Raw genomic sequence first — 25,451 nt, 5'->3', positions numbered from 1 at the left:
GGGTAATCTCCACCACCTTGTTCCCTTCACTAGGGACCCAGAGGCCGCCGTCTGCATGGACCTGGGGGTCTCCGGGCAGGAGGAACGCAACGATCTACGAACCTCTGTTCCGCGGCCCGGGGTTCGTTCACTGGCACTCTGGTGGTTTAAGATGGTGAAGGGAAGAGGTGTTTTTTACGGAATATTTAAACGACTGTTTTGGTTTTCTGGTGTTTGAATAGAATAATAAAGATGAGATTAACTAATTATAACTATTGATCTCATGTGGGAAATGTTGGACGCAGCACGAGTACAGGGCGAGAACGTGAAAGACTGAAGACCCTCTTGTTCAGAGTTCACCCCTCCTCCCTTATCCCCCTCTACGCACCCCTCCTTCACACATATTGTATGTTGTACATCCTTGCACTTAATGTACGCACTTATTGTCTGTGGTGCGTCCTCGCATTTAAAAATAGTACTTAGCGTTGTGTAGCATCTTATCCCAGTTATCTTTGTTGTATACAGGGAATGGGTTAACCTAGGGATTGTTAGTGCTTGGCACTTACGAACATCCTTACTGTACTGACAGCGATATATTGTTGTTTCTCTTTCTTTGAAAAAATGAAGATATTGTAAGTCACTTTGGATAGAAGCGTCTATTTAATGCCCTTAATGTAAATGTGAAAACGTTTCATACAATATGCGAAAAGGACAGAAAGTGACAATTTAATATTTAAGAGGAACAAACCCTTTTCAGACCAGTGTATGGAAATTATATTATCAACTCCATAATAAGTAACGAATAACATGACTTCCTGGTACTTTCTTTGACACGACAAACACAAGAAAAAACCCGCTTACAACCACTCTCCAAAAATAACTTTTATTTAAATAAAAACAAAGAATACGTTTAAATACAACAACCACAAAGATGATAATCTCTTAAATATACAATGTGCCAGAGACGCTGTGAGGACACCATCTGGTCCCGGGGGTCCGGCGTCCGGGGGTTAAACTCTTCCTGGCGTGCTCACTGAGGGCCAGATGAGCTAAATCCCAGCGCTACAGCAGATGACGGGGTACACCCCCGACTTAATAACAGAGGGGTCCCCCCCTCCCTCCTCCTCCTCCTCCACCACCGCTGATCCTCATCCCAGCCTCTGTTAGCACGCAGATATTAATACCCGGCCCGCTATGCTAATGCAGCTCTGCTATGCTAATGACCTCAGATCTGAGGGGCTGGGGGGGGGGGGGGGGGGGGGGGGGGGGGGGGTGACTGGGAGTACTGGAAGAGAGCGACTGGGGCCGCGGGGAGAGAGATGCCATCCACGTACAGTCGGGGCTTCCTTCCCTGTCAGCGTTCGTAGTTCGGCAAGTTCACATGGATTCCTTGATCCAGATGCTCTGTTTGGACTAGACGTGGTCGTCCGTTGCCAGGCGCCGCCAGGACCTCATCTCCCTGTGAGGGAAACAGAACGCAACAGTCAGAATCTGCTCTCAGAACTGTAGTAAACCAATCAAAAACTTAATTAAACTAAGTATACACAATTACGGAGTGACATGTGGAGTGGATACATCTCTTCCTTTTGTAAACATTGTGGGCTATATTGTCTCTGTGTCTAGACCTGTGTGTGTGTGTGTGTGTGTGTGTGTGTGTGTGTGTGTGTGTGTGTGTGTGTGTGTGTGTGTGTGTGTGTGTGAGATAGTGGATGTTTAGTAAATACAGAGTGTATTGGAGGTGCCATAATGGTGAACGACCTAGTTTCTACTGTCCAGGTGAGTGACCTAGTTTCTACTGTCCAGGTGAGTGACCTAGTTTCTACTGTCCAGGTGAGTGACCTAGTTTCTACTGTCCAGGTGAGTGACCTAGTTTCTAGTCTCTCTCTTATGAAAGAGCCTGGTTCATAACTCATAGAGACCTATAACTTATAGTCCATGTGGGAGACCTCAGATGCAGAACTGATGCTCTATGGTGGGTTGCACTGGTCCAGAACTGATGGTCTATAGTGGGTGGCGCTGGTCCTGAACTTACACAGGGTCCCCGGGCATGGCTCTCTCCATCTGCGTCTTCAGGAGGCTGAACTTCTTGAAGAAGGCGGGGAGCTTGAGTTTGGTCCTGGGGGGCCACGAGGCACGACTGAAACGGGAGACAGGGAGACGGCTTTAGTTCAGACCCCTCTATGGTGTGAGAGTGTGTGAGTGTATGAGTGTGTGCGAGGGCATGTGACGGCCTGTGTGTGCGTGTGAGTGCAAGCGTGTGTGAGAGAGTGTGCGTGTCTGTGATCGCATGTGTGTGACTGCGTCAGGGCGTGTAGGTGCCTGAGAATGTGTGTTAGTGTAGTGTGTTTGGAGAGCAGGTTAGTGCCTGAGATTGTGTGACTGTGCGTGAGAGCGTTTGTGTGTGTGCGTGAGAACGTGTGTGTGTGTGTGTGTGTGTGAGAGAGTGCCCGTGTGTGCGTGCGTGTGCGCGCCTCAGATGAAACTCACCACTCGGCGTGCGTCGACGTGCGGCCTCCTTTCCCTCCGATCACCTCCCCCGCTGGTCGCCGCTGCTCCTGCACCACCTCCTCCTCCTCCTCCCTGTCCGGTATGTATTCCCACACGTTGCTGTCCACCCACAGCGCCCCCTTCAGGCCCACGCAGCGCCGCACGCAGGTGACCCGGCGGCACAGCGGGCAGGGCACGGTGACCAGGTCGCCGGCCCCCTGAGACAGGCTCTCCAGGCAGGGGGTGCAGAAGGTGTGCAGGCAGTGCAGCACCCTAGGGATCCGCTCCAGACGGGTGAAGGCCTGGAGGCACACGCTGCACTCTGTGTCCTGACACAGCACCATGGGGGCGGGCTCTGACGGGCAGAGGGCGGCGGTAAGGGGGAAGAGGACGGCCGAGGCTGGATGCTGGCAGTTGGCTGGCTAGGCTAGCAGTTAGCAGCTATGGGTTAGCGCTTAGCCTTTAGCAGCAGAAGGGGATGCGAGTTTGGCTCCAAGTTGCCTGTTAAAGTAAAAAGGTTGGTTAGAAACATGTTTGAGATAAATATAATAACTCATAACTTTCATATCAGGTATTCATATTTATAGCTTTTCCCCAAAGCTACTTTTCCACAGTAATTTGTTTAAATGTGGATAAATCTAGCTAGCCGTGATCATTGTTATTGTGTTATTGAAAAATTACATGAATATGCAATTATATAATTTCATAATATATAATATGTATATAATATCAAATGCGTGTAGGAAATGTATAAAATTAGACTGAAAATATAATATACCTATTATTAATTGATATCTATGTTTAGCATTCTGCTAAAAGAAACATCAAGATTTAAATCTAAACACTGCATCAATCACAATATGAACGTGTATGAATACTTACACAAGATACTAAATAATCCAACAACAACAAAAAAGACCAGAAGACCAGATCCAATCCGTATCACAAACTGCTCCTCAATTAAAAAAGACCTAAAACGAAATGAACTAAATCAAATACAATTATTAATCAAGTCTCCTTAAACGTAGAGACACAGGGAGACCGGTCCAGGACAGACAGAGAGATACTAACCGACCGGCCCTGCTGCGGCCGTTTAAAACCGTTTGTGTGGAAGCTGGGGGGAGGGGGGCGGTGTCCTGGGCCGAGCTGAACCGGAATAGCAGCTGTGTTCCTCCGCCCCAGACGGTGCGAGGCAGCCCGGAGCACAAAGAACCCGTCCCGCCCCTCCCTCAAGGCCCTCCCCTGGTTGGGACTGGCCCACTGGCAGCGTGCTGTCGCCTTTGTTGTGTGTGTGACAGCGGACAGGTGGACGCGTGGGGGTCGGGGGCGGGGGCGGGGGCCAGGGCTGGGGGAAATGCAGAAAGCGACATGATAACGAACTTGTGTGATGAGTAATACTCTTTCCCTGGAAGGTTAAAAGAAAGGCTGTTATGTGGTTTAGGGATTTGTCAAGACAATCATGTTAGTTTCTTGATAAGCCTAATTAGATATGAGGATCATCTAGATTCCCCGTAAATCGATGTTATCCGGATAATCATTGTCAAAGATGTGTTATTACGTCAGACTTTGTTCCAGTTTATTTAAGTTTATTTTTATTTAAGTTTGTATTGCAGTTAAATGACATTTCTCTGGTAATAGCTTATTTGAAATTATTGAATAGAGCTTTCATATTGCACTATTTTTTTGCTACCGTTAACACATTAAGCATAGAAAAGGGACCTTAAAGGCACCCAGTGCAACTTTATGTAAACATTCAATGAAAAATAAACATTACATTTCTAGTCTTTTTTACACGTAGTAAGTTTCAATAACTCCATACCATTACATATCGACATTCAAGGAGCAAAGATGAGACGTTGTTGTGTGGTGAGAACTGATAGAAAATCGTAAACAACAACAATCGCCGGTGGGGAGAAGCCATTTTTCCATTGACTGGAAGCCTGCTTTTTTATTGTAGGTTACAAAAAATAAAGAAAATGGCGGCATTGTTGTTGTTATCGATTTTGTATCAGTTCTCACCACACAACCGACGTCTCATCTTTGCTGCTTAAATGTCGGTATGTAATGGTATGGAGTTATTGAAACTTACTATGTGTAAAAAAGACTAGAAATTGAATGTTTATTTTTAAGCCTCGAAAGTTGCACTGGGTGCCTTTAACGTCGATGTTTTATGTGAGAGCAATTTGGTGAAGAAGGACTAATGCGACTTAAAAGTAAGGGCTCGTCCGGGATTTGAACCCGGGACCTCTCGCACCCAAAGCGAGAATCATACCCCTAGACCAACGAGCCGCTTGCTTCACCTGTCCACATGTATTATTAAAATCAATCACAACACTTCAGTCATCTTAAACGTCTAGTTCAGCTATGATACACATGTTCAGTCAGAAGATAAAGTAGAAGTATAAATAGTATTTATTGTACATAAAAATAAGAAGAAAGCAAAATGTGTGATTATTTGTGTATTTCCATTCAAACCCCGAAATGATATCAGTATCCCAGACTAATCAGTGTTAAAAAAATAGATCAATTCATTTAAAAAGATGCGGGCTCGTCCGGGATTTGAACCCGGGACCTCTCGCACCCGAAGCGAGAATCATACCCCTAGACCAACGAGCCACGTGTCCATGTTTGTCGCTTACGACAACTATATAATCTTGGTATCGAAACAGTTGCTGTAGAATTATGGCTCGTTACGTGAATGCTTCCACATTTGACCGCTCATTCTTCATAACGGAGATTTAATATAATCGTACACATAAGCATTTTTCAACTAAAATTAGGTATCCTTTACAGTACGACGCGCCACCGTCCGCAGGGCTGTTAAGAAGATACAGATGTACTGCACGTAGATAAGACAATAACGTGTATAGGTTTTACTTAAACGTAGAAAGCGTGTCACTGACTATACAATTGTATTAGTAACTAGTAAATACATTTATGACTAGTACCTAAATTATTTACATTCCTCAACAGCTCACAGTAATATGTTGGATAAAATTAATTATAAAGAAGGGAATATTGCGTCTGTGACTTCTAGCTCTATGTTCAGACCGTTTCGCAGTTCAACTCTCAGAAAACTTTATTGACCAGCGTTTATTTGAACAACAAAACTTAAACAGGAAGCCGCGCAGCCAGCGACAACAAACTTACAAGCGTTACATTCTTTTTACGTCATGTTATAATTCCGAAACACAAAGTAAACCTCCGTGTTCCCGTCTGAACCCGCCAGCAGAACACTGAGTCATGGATCCGTTGTTGGAAACCCTGAAGAACAGCGACTTGAGGTAAGAAATAGCAGTTTATAATGCATAAAATAATCATTGTACTCCGGTGTGGACTAGTTCTCAAACTGTATTCATTGCATCCATCACGAAGCTTATTATAACATCTTTAACCACAATTCATGATTGTATTCATATCGTGTTTATTTAAAGCCATCGCTGATGTAATAACATCAGAACTAATCCGAGAACACTGCTCTACTGTACTTAATTATATACCGTTAGTGAATTATTTCACGACTTTTACTTAACTTTGTTATTTTTCAATTTTGTAATTGTATTGTATTGAAACGTTACTCTTATTTTTGTAGCATTTTCTGTCTTTTATATACTTTTGTGCTGCCGCTATAACCAAATTCCCAGTCTTGGACACTAAATCAGTATACTCTGTCATCTGACGTTACTCCGTTACCCGACCTCTTACCTGACGTATTACTCTGTTACCTGACGTTCCTCTGTTACCTGACGTATTACTCTGTTACCTGACGTTCCTCTGTTACCTGGTGTAACTCCCTCACCTGACGTTACTCCGTCAGCTGACGTTACTCCGTTACTCTGTTACCTTACATTACTCCGTCACCTGACGTTACTCCTTTACTCCGTCACCTGACGTTACTCCTTTACTCCGTCACCTGACGTTACTCCTTTACTCCGTCACCTGACGTTACTCCGTCACCTGACGTTACTCCTTTACTCCGTCACCTGACGTTACTCCTTTACTCCGTCACCTGACGTTACTCCTTTACTCCGTCACCTGACGTTACTCCTTTACTCCGTCACCTGACGTTACTCCTTTACTCCGTCACCTGACGTTACTCCGTCACCTGACGTTACTCCTTTACTCCGTCACCTGACGTTACTCCTTTACTCCGTCACCTGACGTTAATCCTTTACTCTGTCACCTGACGTTACTCCTTTACTCCGTCACCTGACGTTACTCCGTCACCTGACGTTACTCCATCACCTGACGTTACTCCTTTACTCTGTTACCTGACGTCACTCCTTTTCTCCGTCCCCTGACGTTACTCCGTCACCCGACCTCTCCGTCAGCTCGGTGCTGTCGTCGTGCGAGCCGGAGCTGCAGGAGCTCATGCGGCAGATCGACATCATGATGGACCAGAGGAAGAGGGAGTGGGAGGCGGAGGTGCGGGGCCTGGAGCAGCGCCTCCAGGCCGGGGAGCACGAGCTGTGGTCGGCCAGGCGGCTGGGGGAGCAGAGGGTCGTGGAGGTACCAGCGCCTTCTGTTCGGATCAATGCAAACTGAATGGAGACATCTGCGGGGTTTTGGAATAACAAAACATCGCTGATGGTGAACGTCACATATGGTCATATGATGACTTAGTTCATCATATACATTTTTGAGTGATTTAAAGCTGGCCTCCTTGTGTTGATATTGAATGAAACCCAGATATCCTGCCATATTAACCTCAATTCACAAAAGTTAGAGAATTCTAATTTCAAGGGGACCTATTATGCTTTTTAGACCTTTTTATGACCTATAAACGTTGTTATAATGATTGATAGTCATGTTTAACCATACACAAAAAACTATGTAGATTTTCGGGAAACTCTTCCTCTCATCTGGGCACTTTCAGCATTCTCTGTCAATGCTCGGTTTCGTCCTTCTCCGCCCCCTCGCCCCCCTCCTGCCAACCCAACTCCGTTTTGATTGGTTACCTTCCTTGAAGCGCGCGCGCGGGCAGATTTGACCAGGCATAATAAACGTGAATCGCAAACGTTGTCCCGAGTGTTTAGCGCTCTGCACAGCCACCCCAGACTGTTATGGAGGTAGATTTGTGTCTTTATTATGCAATCAAAAATAATAGGTTTGAGAGCAAAACTTTCCATACTGCATCAAAAAATAGATTTGAGAGCAAAACTATCGACACTGCAATCAAAAAATGTTTTATTGCAAGATAAATTAATGTGATAAAAAAAATATGAATGGGAATCCAAAAGTTTTGTTTGCAAACCCAAAAGTTTTGTTTGCGAATCCAAAAGTTTTGTTTGCGAATCAAAAAGCTTTGTTTGCGAATCCTGAAGTTTTGCTTGCGAATCCAAAAGCTTTGCTTGCTGTTGAGCTGAATCTCGTGGGCGGGACCTACGCCGAAAGATGTAAGACACGTCTCTATTGGCCAGTCTCGATCGGAGTGACAGCTTGGCAACATCCGACAAGCCGCTGCCCCCCGACCGCCTCCAGAAGCAGATTGTCGGCCTGTTCGTTTGTGCCTCTCAATCCGCGGCGGCGGTCAACAACATGCTCTCCTCTGCCATGGTCTCCTTGTCGGCTGACGGGGAGGCCTACGGGATTTTCAGGGCACGCAAGCGCGCGCACGGGACAAGCCCATAAGGCGAAGCCTAGACGGCGTAGCCTACATGAAATAGAACTCCCTCTCTCGTTACTAACTGTGGATGTTGCCAAGCTGTCACTCCGATCGAGACTGGCCAATAGAGACGTGTCTTACATCTTTTGGCGTAGGTCCCGCCCACGAGATTCAGCTCAACAGCAAGCAAAGCTTTTGGATTCGCAAGCAAAACTTTAGGATTCGCAAGCAAAGCTTTTTGATTCGCAAGCAAAACTTTTGGATTCGCAAACAAAACTTTTGGGTTTGCAAACAAAACTTTTGGATTCCCATTAATATTTTTTTTATCACATTAATTTATCTTGCAATAAAACATTTTTTGATTGCAGTGTCGATAGTTTTGCTCTCAAATCTATTTTTTGATTGCAGTGTGGAAAGTTTTGCTCTCAAACCTATTTTTTGATTGCAGTGTGGAAAGTTTTGCTCTCAAACCTATTATTTTTGATTGCATAATAAAGACGCAAATCTACCTCCATAGACTGTCAGCAGGGAATACGTCGAAATTCATGTACGTCATTATTTGACACTTTAGGTTAAACATGACTATCAATCATTATAACAACGTTTATAGGTCATAAAAGTCGAAAAAGTATAATAGGTCCCCTTTTAAGTAGAGTAGAGCTGATGTTGTCGATCAACCGAAGAGCCCGAGTCCTTCCGCACTAGATGTCCTCACGCTACGGTGAGCCAGGTGGGGTCAGGCCGTGGATGACACCGAGCTCTGCTCCTCTAACCGGCGCCTCCTCGTTGTCCGTCCGCTCACAGATGGGGTATCTGCGGCAGCAGCTGGAGGAGGCGCAGGCTGGGAGACTGAGCCTAGCGTCACGCTACGAGGAGCAGCTACAGAAGGTCCACGAGGAGGTGACACACACGCACACGCACACACGCACACACTGCCAACGAAATTGAGCCTCAAAAGACGCCGGATTTGTTTTAGAATTATTTTCACATAAAACGCTCCCCATCTCCTTCCTTGACCGTTCTCCTCTGTTTTTTCCAAACACAGTTATCCAGGTTGAAGAGAAGCTATCAGAAGCTCCAGAGGAAACATCTGAAGGAGGCGAACGAAGGCGCTAAGGGCCGAGAGGAGCTGCCTCTGAAAGACAAGGCCGAGGTGCAGTGCCTGTGTGTGGGCTGTGCTGGTGTTCTAGCGCCCTCTGCTGGTCACCGAGGGTATAACCAGCAGTGGCGAGGTGGTGTTCTAGCGCCCTCTGCTGGTCACCGAGGGTATGACCACCAGTGGCGAGGTGGTGTTCTAGCGCCCTCTGCCGGTCACTACGAGTATAACCACCTGTTCCCGGAGGAGAGGCGGACCGGTCTCCTCTGTAACCTGGCGTCTGGTCCACAGGTGGGGCTGGAGGACAGAGCAGAGGTCCCGGGCCTCCAGAGGGAGGTGAGCAGGCTGCAGCAGGCCCTGAAGGACAAAGAGCACGAGACACGGTGAGGAGAGCCTACGAACACTTCTGGTCATAGCAGAAAGAACAAAACGGTAATAGAATTAAAAAGTGATATGGAATGAAGCGATTTAAGAGTGTGTGTGTGTGTGTGTGTGTGTGTGTGTGTGTGTGTGTGTGTGTGTGTGTGTGTGTGTGTGTGTGTCCAGGGTGGAGGGGGCCACCCGGCAGCGGGCGGAGCACTGTAAGGCGGAGGAGGAGCTGAAGAAGCTGCTGAGTCAGGCCAAGGAGGAGAGGGCCGTTGCCGTTAGCGACGCCAGGAAGGTCAGCACTGGGAGAAGGATGCTGAAGTTATCAATATCATAATCTTAGAATATATATAGTTATATATCTTAGGGATTTGGGTCATCAATGTTAACGTTATGACCTATTCAAGGAGTTTTGCGTTGTGATTCAAAATGGTCTTCTATTCTAAACCTTATGTGCCCCTTAATGACATTTTTCTCAATTCGTGTGTGTGTGTGTGTGTGTGTGTGTGTGTGTGTGTGTGTGTGTGTGTGTGTGTGTGTGTGTGTGTGTGTGTGTGTGTGTGTGTGTGTGTGTGTGTGTGTGTGTGTGTGTGTGTGTCCAAGCTGGGGGAGGAGCTCCAGCGGTCCCGTCTGACCCACGGCGGGGAGCTGGAGGGCGTGAGGAAGGAGGTGTCCCGGCTGGCGGGGGAGCTGCACCGCCGGGACGTCGCCGTGGCAACGCTGGAGGGCTCCGCCTCCGCGGCGGCGCGGCGGCACGCCGCCGAGACGGGGCGGGCGGAGCGCCGGGAGGCGGAGCTAAAGGTAAGGGGTACGCCTGATTGGACGCCCGGGGGTCAGGTGTTTGATGGAGGAGGAAACAGTCATATATAGTTATTAGGGCTTTGACTTTTGCCCAAAAATCATATTTGAAGTTTGTTTGTTTATTAATATTAATATTCCAATATATTCAAATATTTATTAATAATATTTTGACCATTAAATGCCTTCAGTAAGACCTGACTTGGGCTTCGCGAGGTTTGTTTACCGGCGTTGCTATGGTTACCGGCCTTGCGTGTTCCACCGGGGTTTATCAGGTTTCTGATAAACCGGTGTCTAATCAATACTTCATTCACTGCCTCTTCCGTGGTCATTACAATATTATGAATAGACTGCGTAGGGTTCTCCGACGTCTCTCCCTCTTGGCCTGCCCATAACAGGTTCCAATATTAAGGGCTGCCTAATATCCGTTCGAATTTTGATTTATTTTTTGATATTCAAATTATATTATAATAACGGAATTTGGAGTCGAAGCCCTAATAGTTATAGTGTTAGTAGTATAGTAACAGTATATAGTTAGTTAGTTATTTTTATTTTATTTAGTCCAGCGTTACACAATGAACCCTGACCCTTGACCCTTGACCCATGACCCCTGACCCTGGGCCCGCTAGCCTGTCTTTGGTAGTTTGCGTTCGGTTACTCCTTAATACCGTAACCCTAACTCGAGAATTTGATTGATATGGATTTTACCACCTGACCTGAATCTAAGGTGTGTGTGTGTGTGTGTGTGTGTGTGTGTGTGTGTGTGTGTGTGTGTGTGTGTGTGTGTGTGTGTGTGTGTGTGTGTGTGTGTGTGTGTGTGTGTGTGTGTGTGTGTGTGTGTGTGTGTGTGTGTGTGCGTGCGTGCGTGCGTGCGTGCGTGCGTGCGTGCGTGCGTGCGTGCGTGCGTGCGTGCGTGCGTGCGTGCGTGCGTGCGTGCGTGCGTTCAGGTTCTCCAGGTGCAGCTGGAGTCCCTGAAGACGGAGAACCAGCGCCTGAGTGGTGTTCTGGAGAGACTGGACCCCTCACCGTCCCCCAAGGTCTGGACCTCACTCCCCTTTACCGTCTACCCCCTACCTGCTCCTTAACGACCTGTCTCTGTACTGTCTAACCCCTGCCTGCTCCTTAACGACCTGTCTCTGTACTGTCTAACCCCTACCTGCTCCTTAACGACCTGTCTCTGTACTGTCTAACCCCTACCTGCTCCTTAACGACCTGTCTCTATACTGTCTAACCCCTGCCTGCTCCTTAACGACCTGTCTCTGTACTGTCTAACCCCTACCTGCTCCTTAATGACCTGTCTCTGTACTGTCTAACCCCTACCTGCTCCTTAATGACCTGTCTCTGTACTGTCTAACCCCTGCCTGCTCCTAAATGACATGCAGCTAACATTAGATAAAACTCTTAAGATAGACGTGCCTGCTAGATGCTAAACGGAGCCCTCCAAGATCATTGACTGTGTATCTCTGTGACCCTTGGTTGACCCTGCTGTCTCCAGAGAGGGTCTGCATGTCGGGGGTCTGACCGGGAGCGGGGGGTGACGTCGCTGAGCAGTCTGGAGCGGGAAAACCAGCAGCTCAGACAGGAAGTGAACCAGATGAGGTCCCGCCTCCAGGAGGGAACTCCGCCTCCCCCGGCTAAGGGCGGCCAATCACAGTCCACGTGGCTCGGGTACGTCGGAGACCAACAACCAAACGATGAACGATAGTAATATACCGACACTGACAAGAGAGATGTCTATGATGTGTATATGACCAGCGTGTTGTTGGTTTGACCCCCAGCAGTGGAGGCGGAGCGGGGAGGGAGGAGGAGGAGGAGGAGGAGGTGCAGGCGATGAAGGCCAAGCAGCAGTCGACCCCCCCGCCCTACGGGGAGGGGCTCCACAGAGTCCCGGTCCCTCCAGACCTCCTCTCCCCCGGGTCCCATCAGCCCCACCGTGTCCCTGCTCCTCCCTCCTCCTCCCCCTCCTCCTCCTCCTCCTCCCCCTCCTCATGGCGGGGGAGGAGGGTGAGGACGGGTCGGGAGGAGGGTGTCGCCGGGGGGAGGTACTCCTCCAGCTCCGAGGAGGTGCTGCTGGACCCCCTGGGGGGTGACGACGAGGAGACTGTGAGTTTACGCATACGCTATGTTAACGACATCGCTAACACGTGACTATGCTAACATCCAGCTCCTTTTAAAGCAGCTGCGGTTAAATGGAACTTCATTGATGGCAGGCGGGTAATTCTGCTGACCTGTTGCTCTGCTAGCATGCTATTTTGCTAGCATGTAGCTCTGCTAACATGGAGCCCTGCTAACATGCTAATCTGTTAACATGCTGCTCTGCTAACATTTTGCTCTGCTAACATGGTGCCCTGCTAACATGGTGCCCTGCTAACATGCACATTTTTCAACAAGCTGCTCTGCTAACATGTAGCCCTGCTAGCACGTAGCTCTGCTGTCATGCTGCTCTCCTAACATGCTACTCTTCTAACCTGTATTTCTGCTAACATGCTAATCTGCTAGCATGCTGCTCTGTTAGCATGCTATTGTCCTCCATGCCCGTCGTGTCCTCATCCTCTGGCTCCGCCCCCAGGCGCTGGCGGCGGCGGCGGCGGAGGGCGTGGTCGCCCGCTTCCTGGAGGGCGAGACGCTGCGGTCGGAGGAGCTGCTACTGCGGCTGGAGACCCACGTCCAGGGGCTGAGGGAGGACCACGCCCGCACCGCCCGCAGGTACCAGCCTGCCCCCACCTCATCCCACACCTCCACACTGACCTCCACTCTGACCTCCAGCCTGCCCTGACCTCCACCCTGACCTCCACCCTGACCTCCAAACTGACCTCCACCCTGACCTCCAACCTGACCTCCAAACTGACCTCCACCCTGACCTCCACCCTGACCTCCAGCCCGCCCTGACCTCCACCCTGACCTCCAGCCTGACCTCCACCCTGACCCCCAGCGGTCAGAGGTCACCCGGTCAGACCCCAGAGGGTGAAGCAGACTCGGTCATCAGTGATCCCAGAGAGACTCTGGGGAGCCAGACGATCACTGAATGTTGATCCAAGATGGCCTCAGAGGTGAATAAGGCCCATGAAGAGTCTGATGGGGTGGTGAACTGATCAGTGTGGCGGTGGCAGAGGAAGACGAGTTCCCTGGTTGCTACAGACTGAATAGTGATGTCACAGCCCGGCCGGTGTGACGGCCGTCCTTCATTATCTCACGCCGCCAACTCGGACTCAAACTGAACCTGTAATGAACCACAGCTTGGTTACTGCTGTTACCATGCCGATGAGAGCTGCGATATCGTGGTGATATCCGCTCTGGTGACGAGAGCTCCGTAACCATGGTGACGAGAGCTCCGTCAACATGGCGGTATCTGCTCCGTCACCCTCGGTGATCGGAGTCGAGTTACGTGCCGACGTAGGGAACGTTGGAGGCCATGCGTTGGCGGTCCAGACGGTCTGGTCTGTGGGGGTCTCTGGGGTCCTGGAGGGAGTCCTGCCCCCCCCAGACAGACAGACCCCCGGCAGACCCCCTGCTCTCGGACCACAGCGCTCCAATGGAGGGAATATCAGACCCCCCCTATCTGTCTCCCAGCGGGACAACGCTCCAGGATGTATCAACCACGGGATGAACTCCAGGAATACTGGAGGGGGGGGGATATCATCATTGTGTTTTTATACTTTTGAACACCGTTTAATGTCAGGATGTCCAATAAAGATGTTCCCTAGTGACATTTTGTCTCTTTTGAAATGTGTTTCTCTCATTTTTCTCTTTTAGTTACGCTCTCTCCTTGTTGTTTGTTTATCATCTTCCTCAAAAACATGTCTTCCAAGACATTCCTCTCCCTCCCTCCCCCTCTCCCCCTCTCCCTCCCTCCTCTCATCTGGTGGCCGTCCCTTGGGGGCCAGGCTACGGAACAGTACTGGTGTTGATCTGAGTCCCCGGGGGCGTTTCTTATTTAAGGACCGCTGTCGTAAGGCGGTGCCGTGCTCCTCGTTAACGATCCTCTGCTGTTTAATTAGTCCCACCGCGGTTTTACAACATTTCCGCTCTTTATGAATAGAAACGACAAAGGTTGTTCTTAGAAGCACAACATCCTTCACAGAGTGAAGTTGTCTTTACAATTATTATTTTTAAGGGGGCAAATTAACTTTTAACGGGCAATATGCTGCCGGAACAGCGACAAGAATGGACCATTGTGTAGTAAGAATCGAACCCTTTCCTCCCAGCAGAGGGCGCTGTTCCACCGATGGGCGACGAAAGTAGACAACGCGTCTATTGTTTTCCGTGGCACGCTGGATCGGTTGAATTGGCCTACTTAAATTGACTGTTTCGATTGATCATTTGACCTTGTGCGCTTTGCGTTTGTTAAGCTAATAATCTTTCGCAAATTGTTATTACGGTATTTAATTATGGTAATAAATTTCCTTCTATTCAAATAGATTTCCTTACAAATAATTTCCGCTTACCAATAGCGTTGGAAATATGCCGCAAATGCTTACAAAAGCTTGGACCCAGTGAAATTGGCTGTGCAGAACATGAGAACCGTATGAAACCGGTCGTAAAGGTTTATTTGCCACTCAACTAAAGCATAATTGTGCCTCACCATGTCTGGTATTTAGTGAAACATTCGTCTGCCTTCACTAGAAATGCTCAGTATTCCAGTCATCCTACTTTTCTTTACTCTGGGAATTCCAGCGCCCAGCCTCTGGACCTGAGCTCTGCAGCTGACACTCAGAGTCACTCCGCTGACGTCAAGAGCTCTGTGGAAAATACCTCACCTAGTGTCCAGCGTCCTGGGGGAATGTGCTGGGTAGGGACTGGACTGGGTGGTGTGGGGGGGGGTCTGGGGGACGATTGGACCCGGGCTCAGAACGGGGTCCTGGAGGCGTCTCTGGATGAGATGCGCACCCCAGATGAAGGGAGCGCTAACGAGGTTAAGCTCACCGGCCTCTTTGAGCGCCCTGTCGGCGAACGGTATTCGTTTCGGTGACTCCAGGATGATGGGTTCTGGGTTTGATTCCCAATGCCCTACCTGTGGTTCGTCCTAAAGCCAGATGCCCGGCCCTCACCCCTACCTGCTCCTGAGTGACCTGGATCTGTCTCTCTCCCTGGACAAAGCGTGATAAATGACTGAATAGTAAATATTACGCTGCTGATAGTAAATCCTTCCATCTTGGCGCGTGCGTCTGTGTGTGCATGAGTTATGTGGCATGAGCTATGTGGCCAGATATGATGTAATGGCGGTCTCTCAGCCAGTGTCTCCATCATGGAACCACATCTGCTTGCGGGTCCAGTGTGGAGAGGGAGAGACTCCTCCTCACATATTGTCCCACTTATCCTCCATCTTTCCTCACATTCCTCACTTGGCAAGATGGCCGCCGTCTTCTCCTGTCCATGAGGCTATATCGGTCCCGCTGCATCCGACCGATCGGTTGTAGTTTCCTCCTCCCCCTTTGTGTGTTTGTGTGCTGAGCTCTGGTATCTTCTGCACCATATGACCTTCTGGGGTCTCCGGGCTAGACTGTGGAGGAGGACCCTGTGTGAGGCTCAGGGGGATTGTGGGAGTTGTAGTTGTAGATGGTAGGTCTTGGGAAGGCCTCTCGATGCTCTGGTCAGTGGATCGCCTCTGTTGCCTACCCTTACCCCCATGGTTGTTTCAAAACATCCCAGAACATTGACTTTAATCTCCCGCAAACAATTGTCGACTTTGTTGGGTTGTTGCTCATTGCTTTGCTTGACATTCCATGACCTAAAATCACGATAAGAAACCGTGATAAAACCATGATAAAACTTGCATTCTGGAGGGAATGTTGTGGGTGGAGGGAGCAGAAAGTATGTACACTTGCCTGAAGAAAAGGGGGGGGGGGTGGGTGGGGTGGGGGGGAACAAGGGCTTATCGTGTGATCAGCTGCTTTCTCTGGGGTTGAAACAATTCAATAATTAGGTCAGAAGTGTTGCAGCTTCCTCTCGGTGTGCAGCAGCCTGCCGTCGACCGGCTGCATCCCTCCACTGTGTTTCTGTTCCCTCCAGGGCGATGTGCTGCTCGCCACACAGCGGGCCGGAGCTCCTCGATGGGGAGCGATAAGTCGCGTGTTCGAATCCAGCGGCCGACTTCCTTAACGAGATAAGAGGCCGGAGCGTCTTTTTCCCACGATTGTTGCAGCCTGCCCGCATTCTTCCTCAGGCATTCCAGCGCAGGGCCTCACTGGGCACGCCTGGCGGGCTCAGGCCCCGCCCCCCCTGCTCCGCCGTTAACCCCTCCGAGGTCCTCCGTCCTGCCGGGCAGAGCACAGGACGCATGAATCACCAGGAGCTCTGGGGGGCTTCCTGCTGGGAGGGGAGACAGTGAGGTGGCAGATGAGCGTTCACTGAGGAATTGGATCAGAGAGTGAGGTCTCCACACACCAAGGGGGACAAGATCAGGTTATGTTCAGTTGGTTGTAAGGCCGAGATGGGAGTGAGACGGTGTGAAGGTCAAGGTATGGACGAGCAGAGTAAAAGTCTTCCATCTCAAGAAAGGTTCAGGAACCTCTTTCTGAGTCATGCGTTCTTTGGCTCGTTGTTCTCGGATGCCAACAGGCGATGGGAGGTAGGCCGGTGGAGAGGAAGTACCGTCTGTACCTTTACTGACACGGAAGCGGGGACTATCTGTCCTACCGCAGACGTACAACGCACGGTACTCCCTCGGCAGAGTGTAGGGCCCACTTGGGGCCAGGCTGCTCCTCCCAAAACAAGCAGGAATGCTAAACCCGGCAGGTTCCTGGTCTGCATAGCGGAGTTCAGCTAAGGCGTCACATGCACCGACTGCCTGCTTCAAACCTGACAGACCCACCTTGGCTCAGGATCTGTCAGAGATCTGTTGTTGTGTTTGCTCAGGGTGTTTGCTAAAGGATGGAACAGAACCAGCAACCCTTCTTTAGGTCCTGCCGACGACTGATGTGTCTTGACATTTATCTGCCTCTGCCATAACCTGGAATTCCGGAACGCCGATCGAGTTAAGGGTAAACAGAGCGACTGTCCGGCGCCCTCATTCCTAAGATATTCCAGAGTCGGGGAAATTAGGGCGTTTAATTTGCAGCTCCGCGAGGAATGCTTTGATGCGAGGGGGTCAACCCTGTGTTATGTAAAAAGTGTTTTGGAACAGATCCCTGTTCATTCACAGCTAATGGCCGTCCATGTTGAAGCCCTCTGGTAATTAGTTCGGAGTTGCCCTGTGACCACAAACATCCTGGGCCAACACCCCCCCCCCCACTCCCACCCTAGTGACCCCTGACCCCCCCTCCACCCCCTGCCCCCTTCCCACTTCCTCTCCACAGGTCTTGGCCTGATCAGCTGTTACGCAACAATATAAAGGGGATCTATACAAGAACCCGCGTGCTGCTGATTTTCTTTATCAGAAAAACTCAAATTAAGATCCAAACTCCGGTGGAACGGGCCGAATAAGGCCATTGTGCTAAACCACTCTGCCCGGCGATATCGCCGCCTCAGTCGGTCTCCTCTAATCCCGTAGTTAGTTGATATGAAGCGTGTGGGGGCTGCAGGGTTTCCTTCTGTGTTGTGCTTCATACATTCACGTTTACATTCAGGGCGTTTAGCAGACGCTTTTATCCAACGCGACTTACAATAAGTACGTTTGTCAGAAGAAAGAGAAACAACAATATATCTCTGTCGGTACAGTAAGGATGATCATAGAAACAAGTGCAAAGCTCTAACCACCACTAGGTTAACCCATTACCCGTATACAACAAAGATAGCTAGGATAAGACGCTACACAATGCTAAGTACTATTTTTAAGTGCAAGGACGTACAACATACAGTAATAATTGATAGAATTTATATAGCGCTTTTCTAGACACTCAAAGACGCTTTTACAGTGAAGGGGGGTCACTCACTCACCACCACCAGTGTGTAGCACCCACTTGGGTGATGCACGGCGGCCAATCGGCGCTAGAAAGCTCACCGAATACCAGCTTGAGGTGGAGTGTGAGGGAATGAATGAGTCAGCCAAATATACAGGAGGACGATTAGGGGGCCAGATTGAACGGGCCTGGTTGGGCATTTTTAGCCAGGACAAAGTCAACGTGTGAGAGGGGTGTTGGGGGTTGAGGGGGGAGGCTATTCAGAGTCGAGGTGAACTCCCAACAAGTGAGTCTGGAGTCTTTTGCGGAAGCTGGTGAGCGATTCGTCTCGCGCGTCGACCGAACGCTAACAGGAAAGGAGAGTGAAGGGCCGCAGCTTCCTGGGTCCCGCTGACGGACGGACTGGGAGGACTGGGAGAACGTGGAGTTTACATTCCTGCTCCGGGCCTGACGTCCACCAGCCTGCGTCACGCTCATTGTTCCCCCCCCCGACCCCGCCTCCCCTCCCCTCCCTCAAGATCGGGGCCGATTCTGGGCCCTCGTAGTCTGAATAGGGCCTGAAGGATGCTGGTTCGATCCCCGGCTCCTCGAGGTTGTGTCGAGGTCTTCTTGAGCAAGGCACCTCACCCTGACTGCTCCAGTGGAGCTGGCTGTCGCCCTGCGTGGCTGTCGCCGTCGTCGGTGTGTGAATGTGTCCAGGAATGGTGAATGTGAGGCGATATCGTGAAGCACTTTGAGCCGCCACTGGTTAGAACAGCGCTGTATGAATGCAGTCCGTTCACATTGAGTCCAGGTCGGAGTGGACCGGACCGCGACTCCAAAGAGTGCAGACCCTGGGGAGGGAACCCATTCAGATGGGACTCAAACACTACCGCTACGCAGCCTCTGAACCCACAAAGTGTTCGATAGAGATATTTAATGGTACATCATAGATTTAAAAAAGTATTGAACAGGCACTTAATGTAAGCACTTAATGAATGTTGTACGTTCTTGCACTTAACAATAGTACTTAGCATCGTGTAGCATCTTACCCGAGCTATCTTTCTTGTGTACGGGGAATGGGTTAACCTAGTGATTGTAAGTTCGTGCCACTTGGTTCTATGAACATCCTTACTGGACCGACAGCGATATATTGCTGTTTGTCTTTCTTCTGACAAACGTACTTCTCTGGGCTGTTGTCATCACGGGGCTGTTGCTGCTCTGGGCACCGTGTGTACTCGTCTGAGTGGGGTAAGGTCACCCCTGAGGTGCTGCAGATGAACCCATCAGTCAACAGACGTCGTCCGCTATCTGCAGAAGTCCTGTCAGCTCGTCCGACGCGCATATTTCCTCATCACTGGAGGACCTGGAGATACCCAGATACATAGTCGGCTCTGGATCAATATGCTTAACGAAGCTGTTCTGCTGAGAGCTCACACTCCTAAAGGAGACGCTTTTTTCCAATGCGAGTACATTTAGTGCCAAGCACTAACAATCACTAGGTTAACCCATTCCCCGTACACCACAAAGATAGCTAGGATAAGATGCTACACAATGCTAAGTACTACTTTTAAGTATTATGACGTGGAACATAGAATAAGTGTGTAAATTAAGCGGCATGTACAACATACAATAATATAGATGTGTATTCTAGTATTTTGTGTTTCCTGTTAGGACACACTGAACTACGTATTTCTGTGTGTGTCAGGCTAGGCGCCTTGGTGGTGACATCCATCATTGGAGGAAGTTGTGAAAGAGGAAGTGGTGAACATATAGTTGTCAATGTGCGTCCGTTTTCTAAGCATTCAGAGCCCAAACCACGTTTGGGAAATATGCTGACAAACTGCCGACCTTGAATGAGTAATTATCTGACCAGATCTGGGATGACACACTCAGTTCGGACCCCTATTGGATGCTTTGCGTTGTACAAGTTACAAATGTGCACATTTCAAATAATGTTTTGTTTGTTTGTATGTTGTACGTCCTTGCACTTAAATACAGTGCTTAGCATTGTGTTCTATCTTATCCTAGCTATCTTTGTATGAACATCCTTACATCGACTGCAATATAGTGTTGTTTCTCTTTCTTCTGACATATGTAGGACTATTTGTAAACCGCTTCGGATAAAAGCATCTGCTAAATACCCTAAATGTAAATGTTAAATATCCAATTTTAATATTTCAAAGAGAACAAAGGGTTGTTAAAGCCTTTTTAAATTTCAGTTTTTTCTTTGTGGAATTTCAACAGACCCCAACGACCGCTCCAGCCATGTGACTGGACGCTCAGCGTTTAGCTCTCGGCCCGCTTCCTGTTATCTCCTGTCCAGCCAGGCTTTGGTCCTTTGCATCCCGCCGCCTTAATGACTTAATTACACCGGTCGTAAAGCGCCCGGCGTGATGGAGGATCACAGAGGATATCGTCGTCACCTGTGGTCATTACTCGTTGTCACCCGCCGTAAATCTCCCCGCTCAGCAGGAATGCTTTAAAGTGTTTATTTTGGAGAAAACGGAGCCGACAGGTTCAACATTAACTGTTTACCAGCCCTTTAGCAAAAAGTACAAGTCGTCTCTTTCAAAACGTGCCTCTGTTCTTTTTTTTTTTTTACACACTCACAAGAGAGAGGAGAACGATGCGCATTCAGCCTGCCGGTGGAGGCATCCGGTGCTGGAGAGTGAGCTGTAGAGACTGAAGAGAGGCGTCAAGAATGTTTGGTATTTTTTACCCAAACACGGCGGCTGGGGCTGTGGGAGGGTATTTATAGGGGCCGGGCGGGAGCGAGGTATGGCCTCTGCTATCACAGGCCTTTTCCGCTCAATCAGAGGCCTTTATGAGTGGTGTGTGAGTGCCCATCCTGATGAGAAAGTGGAGCACTCACTCACAGGACGGGCCGGGGTTCAACAGGATACGGCATGGAGGGTGGACCGAGTCACAGACTAATACACACGTGAAGTGCACATGTTAAATCGTCATTTGAAAGATACCTGGGGAAGTGTTGTACTTTTCCCTAGTTTCGGTAAGGCCCTTTGATATTTTACATGGGTGCTGCATTCATTCGTATTCTGGTACAGTCCTCAGGAGAGGCTAGCTATGCTAGCACTGTTTAAAACTCCCTACAAATATCAACAATGTTTCATTCAATTGATGCCAGGATTGGTTATTGAAGATGATTTAATTTTCTCCCAAATCGGAGCAGCAGTGGCCTGGGGCGGTCTTGCACCTTAGGGGGTTGCTGGTTCAATTCTTCATCCTTGACTCCGGGGTCTGGGTGCCCCTTGAGCAAGAACACGACCACACCGGTGTGACCCCTTTGTGCGGTTCTTTGTGCGGTTCTTTGTGCGGTTCTTTGTGCGGTTCTTAGTTTGGTTCCTTGGTTCTGCGTGGTCAGGTGTCTGACTGGGACCTGCCGGCTCCACAGGGTAAGTGTTCTGGACAGGACTAATAGCTGGTGTCCCCCAGTTACCCCCTATCTCTGGTCTTAGAGGGTCTTTAGTGAGTCAGGACCTGGTCGTCAGCGCTATCAGTGGTCTGCAACCCCCCCCCCCTCCCTCTCCCAGCATCACATTAACCCCCCCCCCCCCCCCCCCTTTAAGCACCATATGTTGGGGCCGGGAATCATGCAAATGACAGCAGTGCTTCCTTAGCGGGGGCCAGGGGCCGGGGTTGCGGTGGGGGTTGGGGTGGGGGTGGGGGACTTCCTCATTCCTGACGGTGCCCCCCAGCCCCCCCAGGCCCCCCAGCCCCCCTGTCTCCCGGGCTCTGTTAAAGCCCGGTCCAGCCTCCATCTGGAGCCTCTGGTTCCCATCGTATTGTTGTGTTTCCTCCACCCCGATTCATCCGGGACGCGCCCCCCCCTGGTTCAGAGACAACATGTTTATACTGACTGCTCTTTGTCTGGTTATTGGTATATCTTAAACATGTTTTTACTGACTGCTCTTTCTCTGGGTTATTTTAGATCTTAAAACATTGTTTTACTGACTGTTCTTTCTCTTGGTTATTTTAGATCTTTAAACATGGTTTTACTGACTGTTCTTTCTCTTGGTTATTTTAGATCTTTAAACATGGTTTTACTGACTGCTGTTTTATGGCTAAAACAGAGTATATGATGACATGAGTTAGACCGAAATGGATATACATATAAATAGTTACTAATATATCTGTTGCAGCCTTTTGCCTTTTCTTCGTCTCAGCCTTTCCCCTCTTAATGTGTGTTAACATCCTGTACCTGTTCTGTGGACATCTGTTTAATGTTCCGAGCGTCTGCTCTGTGGCTTCTGTTTAATGTTCTGATGGTTTGTGGTCTGTGGATCTCTGAGTTCTAGCACCTATCTCCGGTCTCTCTCTCCAGGTCTCTGGTCTCTCTCTCTCCAGGTCTCTGGTCTCTCTCTCCAGGTCTACGGTCTCTCTCCCCAGGTCCAGGGTCTCTCTGCCCAGGTCTACGATCTCTCTCCCCAGGTGTACAGTCTCTCCCCGGGTCTACGGTCTCTCTGCAGGTCCACAGTCTCTCTCCAGGTCTCTGGGGGGTTTAGGGTGCAGTACGTGGTCTCTCTTAGTCTCTGGGGGTTTTAGGGTGCAGTATGTGGTCTCTCTTGGTCTCTGGGGGTTTTAGGGTGCAGGATGTGGTCTCTCTTGGTCTCTGGGGGTTTAGGGTGTAGTACGTGGTCTCTCTTGGTCTCTGGGGGTTTTAGGGTGCAGTATGTGGTCTCTGGGGGTTTAGGGTGCAGGATGTGGTCTCCTGGGGGCTGGAGCCTTTGAGGCTGAGCGTCTACACTTGACTTCAGTCCACTTGACATTCGGAGCGGGCGACGGAGAGCCCTTCCTCTTTTACGAACACTTCAAACGGTTACCCGATGGCAGGACGGAAGGCTCCCTGGAAAATGTCTTCGCCGCTGGTCTGTTTGATGCTTGGGTCGTTCTTCACGTCCCAGTTTACCACCACCTCCCCCAGCTGGCCTTAAATCACTACGAGACAGAGTCCTAACTGCCACACGATCTTATTACAGGCACAAACATTATTAAGATCCCCTTCGAACACACGCAGGATCTGTAAAGTACTGTACATTAATAATGGGAGGATTTAAAGGCAAGGTTGCTCACATATATTGTTGTTCCCGATATAGGTGTCTTGGCTTAAAAAACTCTTAACTATCGCTGTTCACAATCTGCGACCACCTTTAAAAGAAACCTTAAAACATCCGATGTAGCTCAGTGTTCTGTCAATCTATTTTATTAATTTATTTTAATTTATTTTCATTGTATTGTTAAGCACCTTGTATTGCAATTTTGCACGAAAGGCGCTATATACATAAAGTATGATTTGATTTAACTAATTTTGGAGACGCTATAATCCATCTAGATTTTCTTTCTAAATAATGAGTCTCAGAGCGACAGTCTGGAAGGCACGTCAGAAGTAAAGGCCGTCCAGACTTTGGTGTACGAAAGCCAACAGGAATTGACCTCAGAAGGTCCAAAGTAACGTCCGTAATTTTAGAAAGGAATGTGACAGTTGGCTGAGTCCACTCTGCGCTGGCTCCGCCCACAGGAAGTGGAGCACAATGGAGGCGAACCACCACAGACAAAGTCAGGCTGCAGGAGCCAGCGTTGGGGAGGGACGGCTCTGCCTCCGTCCAGGCTGTCTGACACCCACGGCTTCACCTCCTCCACCTCCTCCACCTCCTCCACCACCAGCACATCCACCATGTCCTACCTACACCATCTCCAAAACCACATCTACTTCCAACACCCTCTCCGCCTCCAGCAACACCACCACCTCCACCACCAGTACATCCACCACCTCCACCCTCCGCCACCACCACCACAACCTGCTCGGAATCCTACACCTCTACCAGCCCCACCCCCACCCAACACCACAACCACCACCCCCAACACCTACACCTCCACCACCACCACTAGCTCCTCCTACAACACCATCACCCCTTCTACCTCCGCGATCATCTCCATCACCCACTACACCACCCCTTCCACCACCACCTCCACTGCCGTTACCCCCTCTCCTCGACCAACCCCTCCTCCCCACCCCCAGACTGTTCACCAGCAGAAGGGCTGAGTGGAGGGGGTGGCGGTGGGGGTGGAGGTGGTGGTGTCTCCCCTCCACCTGCCTGGGGTGGTTTCCGGGTCACCCAGCTCCCTGCCGTCCATCTCCTCTCCTGGCTGATGGATGTCCTCCTCCTCCTCCTCCTCCTCCTCCTCCTCCTCCTCTTATCAGAGCCGTCGCACTGATCTCCCGGCCAGCTGTCCTCCCCTCAGCCTGGCAGGGCTGGTGGGGGAGAGAGAGGGGGAGAGAGGGTGGAGGAGAGAGAGAGGGTGGAGGAGTAGGGCGGTGGTGGAGGAGGATTGGTGTGGTGGAAATCAAGGGTGGTGGAGTGAGAACGTGGAGGAGAGAGGAGAAAGAAGGTGGTGGGGGAGGACTGGCGTGGTGAAGAGAGGGTGGAGGAGGTGGCTCAGACTGACAGCTGTAGCTCTGGTGGTGGAGAGAAAGGGGGGAGGAGTTGGAGGGTGGTGACGGAGAGAGGGTAGGGGATGAGGAATGGGGTGGTGGGAGAGAGTTGTTAGTGGTGAGAGGGTGCCGGGAGATGGGATGGTGGTGGTGGAGGAGAGAAGAGGGTGGAGGTCCTTGCTCGGACTAAGAATCGTATCTCTGTGGGTGGAGCAGGTCATCGTGTTTGTGTGGGATGAGTCGGACGAATAAAGTTGTATCCTTTCGTATGTTAGAGCTCATTAATTAGTGATGTCGCTCCAGTCTGTTCCACTTCCTGCTGCTCCTCATTTCACTCCCAAGACACACTTAGTGGCTCTGGATATTGATTGGTCGGTTGAACGTCCGGGGTGCCATGGCAACCTGGGTCCAGTGAGGAGAGCGATGGACACGGATGTCCCTGGTGAAGATAGTGCATAAAGGCTCAAGGCTCCTGAGAGTAACTGCGCGGCTCATTTGCATACCGGATTGTGTGTCTGTCTGCCTGTCTGTCCATCAAATCATTTAGAGTCAAAAGAGCGTCGTTGGCATTGAAAAGAAATGCCAAAGCAGTTTGTAAATCAAAATGACGAGAATGCTCAAAGTATTAATAAAAGGTAGAAAGCACTCTCTCGCTCTCTCTCTCTCTCGCTCTCTCTCTCTCTCGCTCTCTCTCTCTCTCGCTCTCTCTCTCTCTCTCGCTCTCGCTCTCGCTCTCTCGCTCTCGCTATCTCTCTCTCTCTCTCTCGCTCTCGCTCTCTGTCTGTTTGGTTAACCCCCCCCCCTCCTGCAGTGGGGGGGTCATGTTCCAGATTAGCTGCTCCTCCTGAT

General features: G+C 49.8%; 2 protein-coding genes, 2 non-coding genes and 1 pseudogene across 8 annotated transcripts; 2 read left to right on the top strand and 3 right to left on the bottom strand.

The window, feature by feature from the left end:
• Nucleotides 1–846: 846 nt before the first annotated feature.
• im:7152348 (RING finger protein 224) lies at nucleotides 847–3,727 on the bottom strand. Its single transcript, XM_030372240.1, has 4 exons — nucleotides 3,349–3,727; nucleotides 2,467–2,967; nucleotides 2,012–2,116; nucleotides 847–1,438 (listed from the first exon to the last, which is right to left on the bottom strand). The coding sequence occupies exons 2-4, from the start codon at nucleotides 2,808–2,810 to the stop codon at nucleotides 1,393–1,395; spliced, it is 495 nt and encodes a 164-aa protein (XP_030228100.1). The 5' UTR covers nucleotides 2,811–2,967; nucleotides 3,349–3,727; the 3' UTR covers nucleotides 847–1,392.
• Nucleotides 3,728–4,683: 956 nt separating this feature from the next.
• Nucleotides 4,684–4,755, bottom strand: trnap-ugg (transfer RNA proline (anticodon UGG)). Its single transcript has one exon. It is a non-coding gene; the product is annotated as a tRNA-Pro (tRNA).
• Nucleotides 4,756–5,010: 255 nt separating this feature from the next.
• trnap-cgg (transfer RNA proline (anticodon CGG)) lies at nucleotides 5,011–5,082 on the bottom strand. Its single transcript has one exon. It is a non-coding gene; the product is annotated as a tRNA-Pro (tRNA).
• A 479-nt stretch (nucleotides 5,083–5,561) lies between these two features.
• Nucleotides 5,562–14,045, top strand: cep63 (centrosomal protein 63). 5 transcript variants are annotated; one of them, XM_030372226.1, is made up of 11 exons: nucleotides 5,564–5,750; nucleotides 6,798–6,975; nucleotides 8,876–8,971; nucleotides 9,117–9,224; nucleotides 9,459–9,550; nucleotides 9,714–9,828; nucleotides 10,137–10,334; nucleotides 11,279–11,368; nucleotides 11,827–11,999; nucleotides 12,110–12,434; nucleotides 12,901–14,045. In XM_030372226.1, exons 1-11 carry the CDS (start codon nucleotides 5,710–5,712, stop codon nucleotides 13,105–13,107), a joined length of 1,623 nt encoding a protein of 540 aa, XP_030228086.1. In that variant the 5' UTR covers nucleotides 5,564–5,709; the 3' UTR covers nucleotides 13,108–14,045. The 5 variants fall into 5 exon arrangements, with proteins under 5 accessions (XP_030228085.1, XP_030228083.1, XP_030228084.1 ...); XM_030372225.1 differs by having other exon boundaries at nucleotides 5,562–5,750; nucleotides 9,117–9,550; nucleotides 11,827–11,939; XM_030372223.1 differs by having other exon boundaries at nucleotides 5,562–5,750; nucleotides 9,117–9,550; nucleotides 12,113–12,434.
• Nucleotides 14,046–25,035: 10,990 nt separating this feature from the next.
• Nucleotides 25,036–25,451, top strand: part of LOC115555871 (integumentary mucin C.1-like) — a 2,394-nt pseudogene continuing 1,978 nt past the window's right edge.

Source organism: Gadus morhua, chromosome 12, assembly GCF_902167405.1.
Source record: "Gadus morhua chromosome 12, gadMor3.0, whole genome shotgun sequence".
Lineage (NCBI taxonomy): Eukaryota > Metazoa > Chordata > Actinopteri > Gadiformes > Gadidae > Gadus > Gadus morhua.
This window is presented reverse-complemented; position numbering and strand designations above follow the sequence as displayed.

Coding starts and splice junctions, on each gene's coding strand:
- im:7152348 (XM_030372240.1), bottom strand. CDS start 2,810: ATGGTGCTGTGTCAGGACACAGAGTGCAGCGTGTGCCTCCAGGCCTTC. Junction 2,117..2,466: donor ACGTCGACGCACGCCGAGTG/GTGAGTTTCATC, acceptor CTCCCGTTTCAG/TCGTGCCTCGTGGCCCCCCA. Junction 1,439..2,011: donor GCCATGCCCGGGGACCCTGT/GTAAGTTCAGGA, acceptor TTTCCCTCACAG/GGAGATGAGGTCCTGGCGGC.
- cep63 (XM_030372222.1), top strand. CDS start 5,710: ATGGATCCGTTGTTGGAAACCCTGAAGAACAGCGACTTGAG. Junction 5,751..6,797: donor CTGAAGAACAGCGACTTGAG/GTAAGAAATAGC, acceptor CCTCTCCGTCAG/CTCGGTGCTGTCGTCGTGCG. Junction 11,369..11,826: donor ACCCCTCACCGTCCCCCAAG/GTCTGGACCTCA, acceptor TGCTGTCTCCAG/AGAGGGTCTGCATGTCGGGG.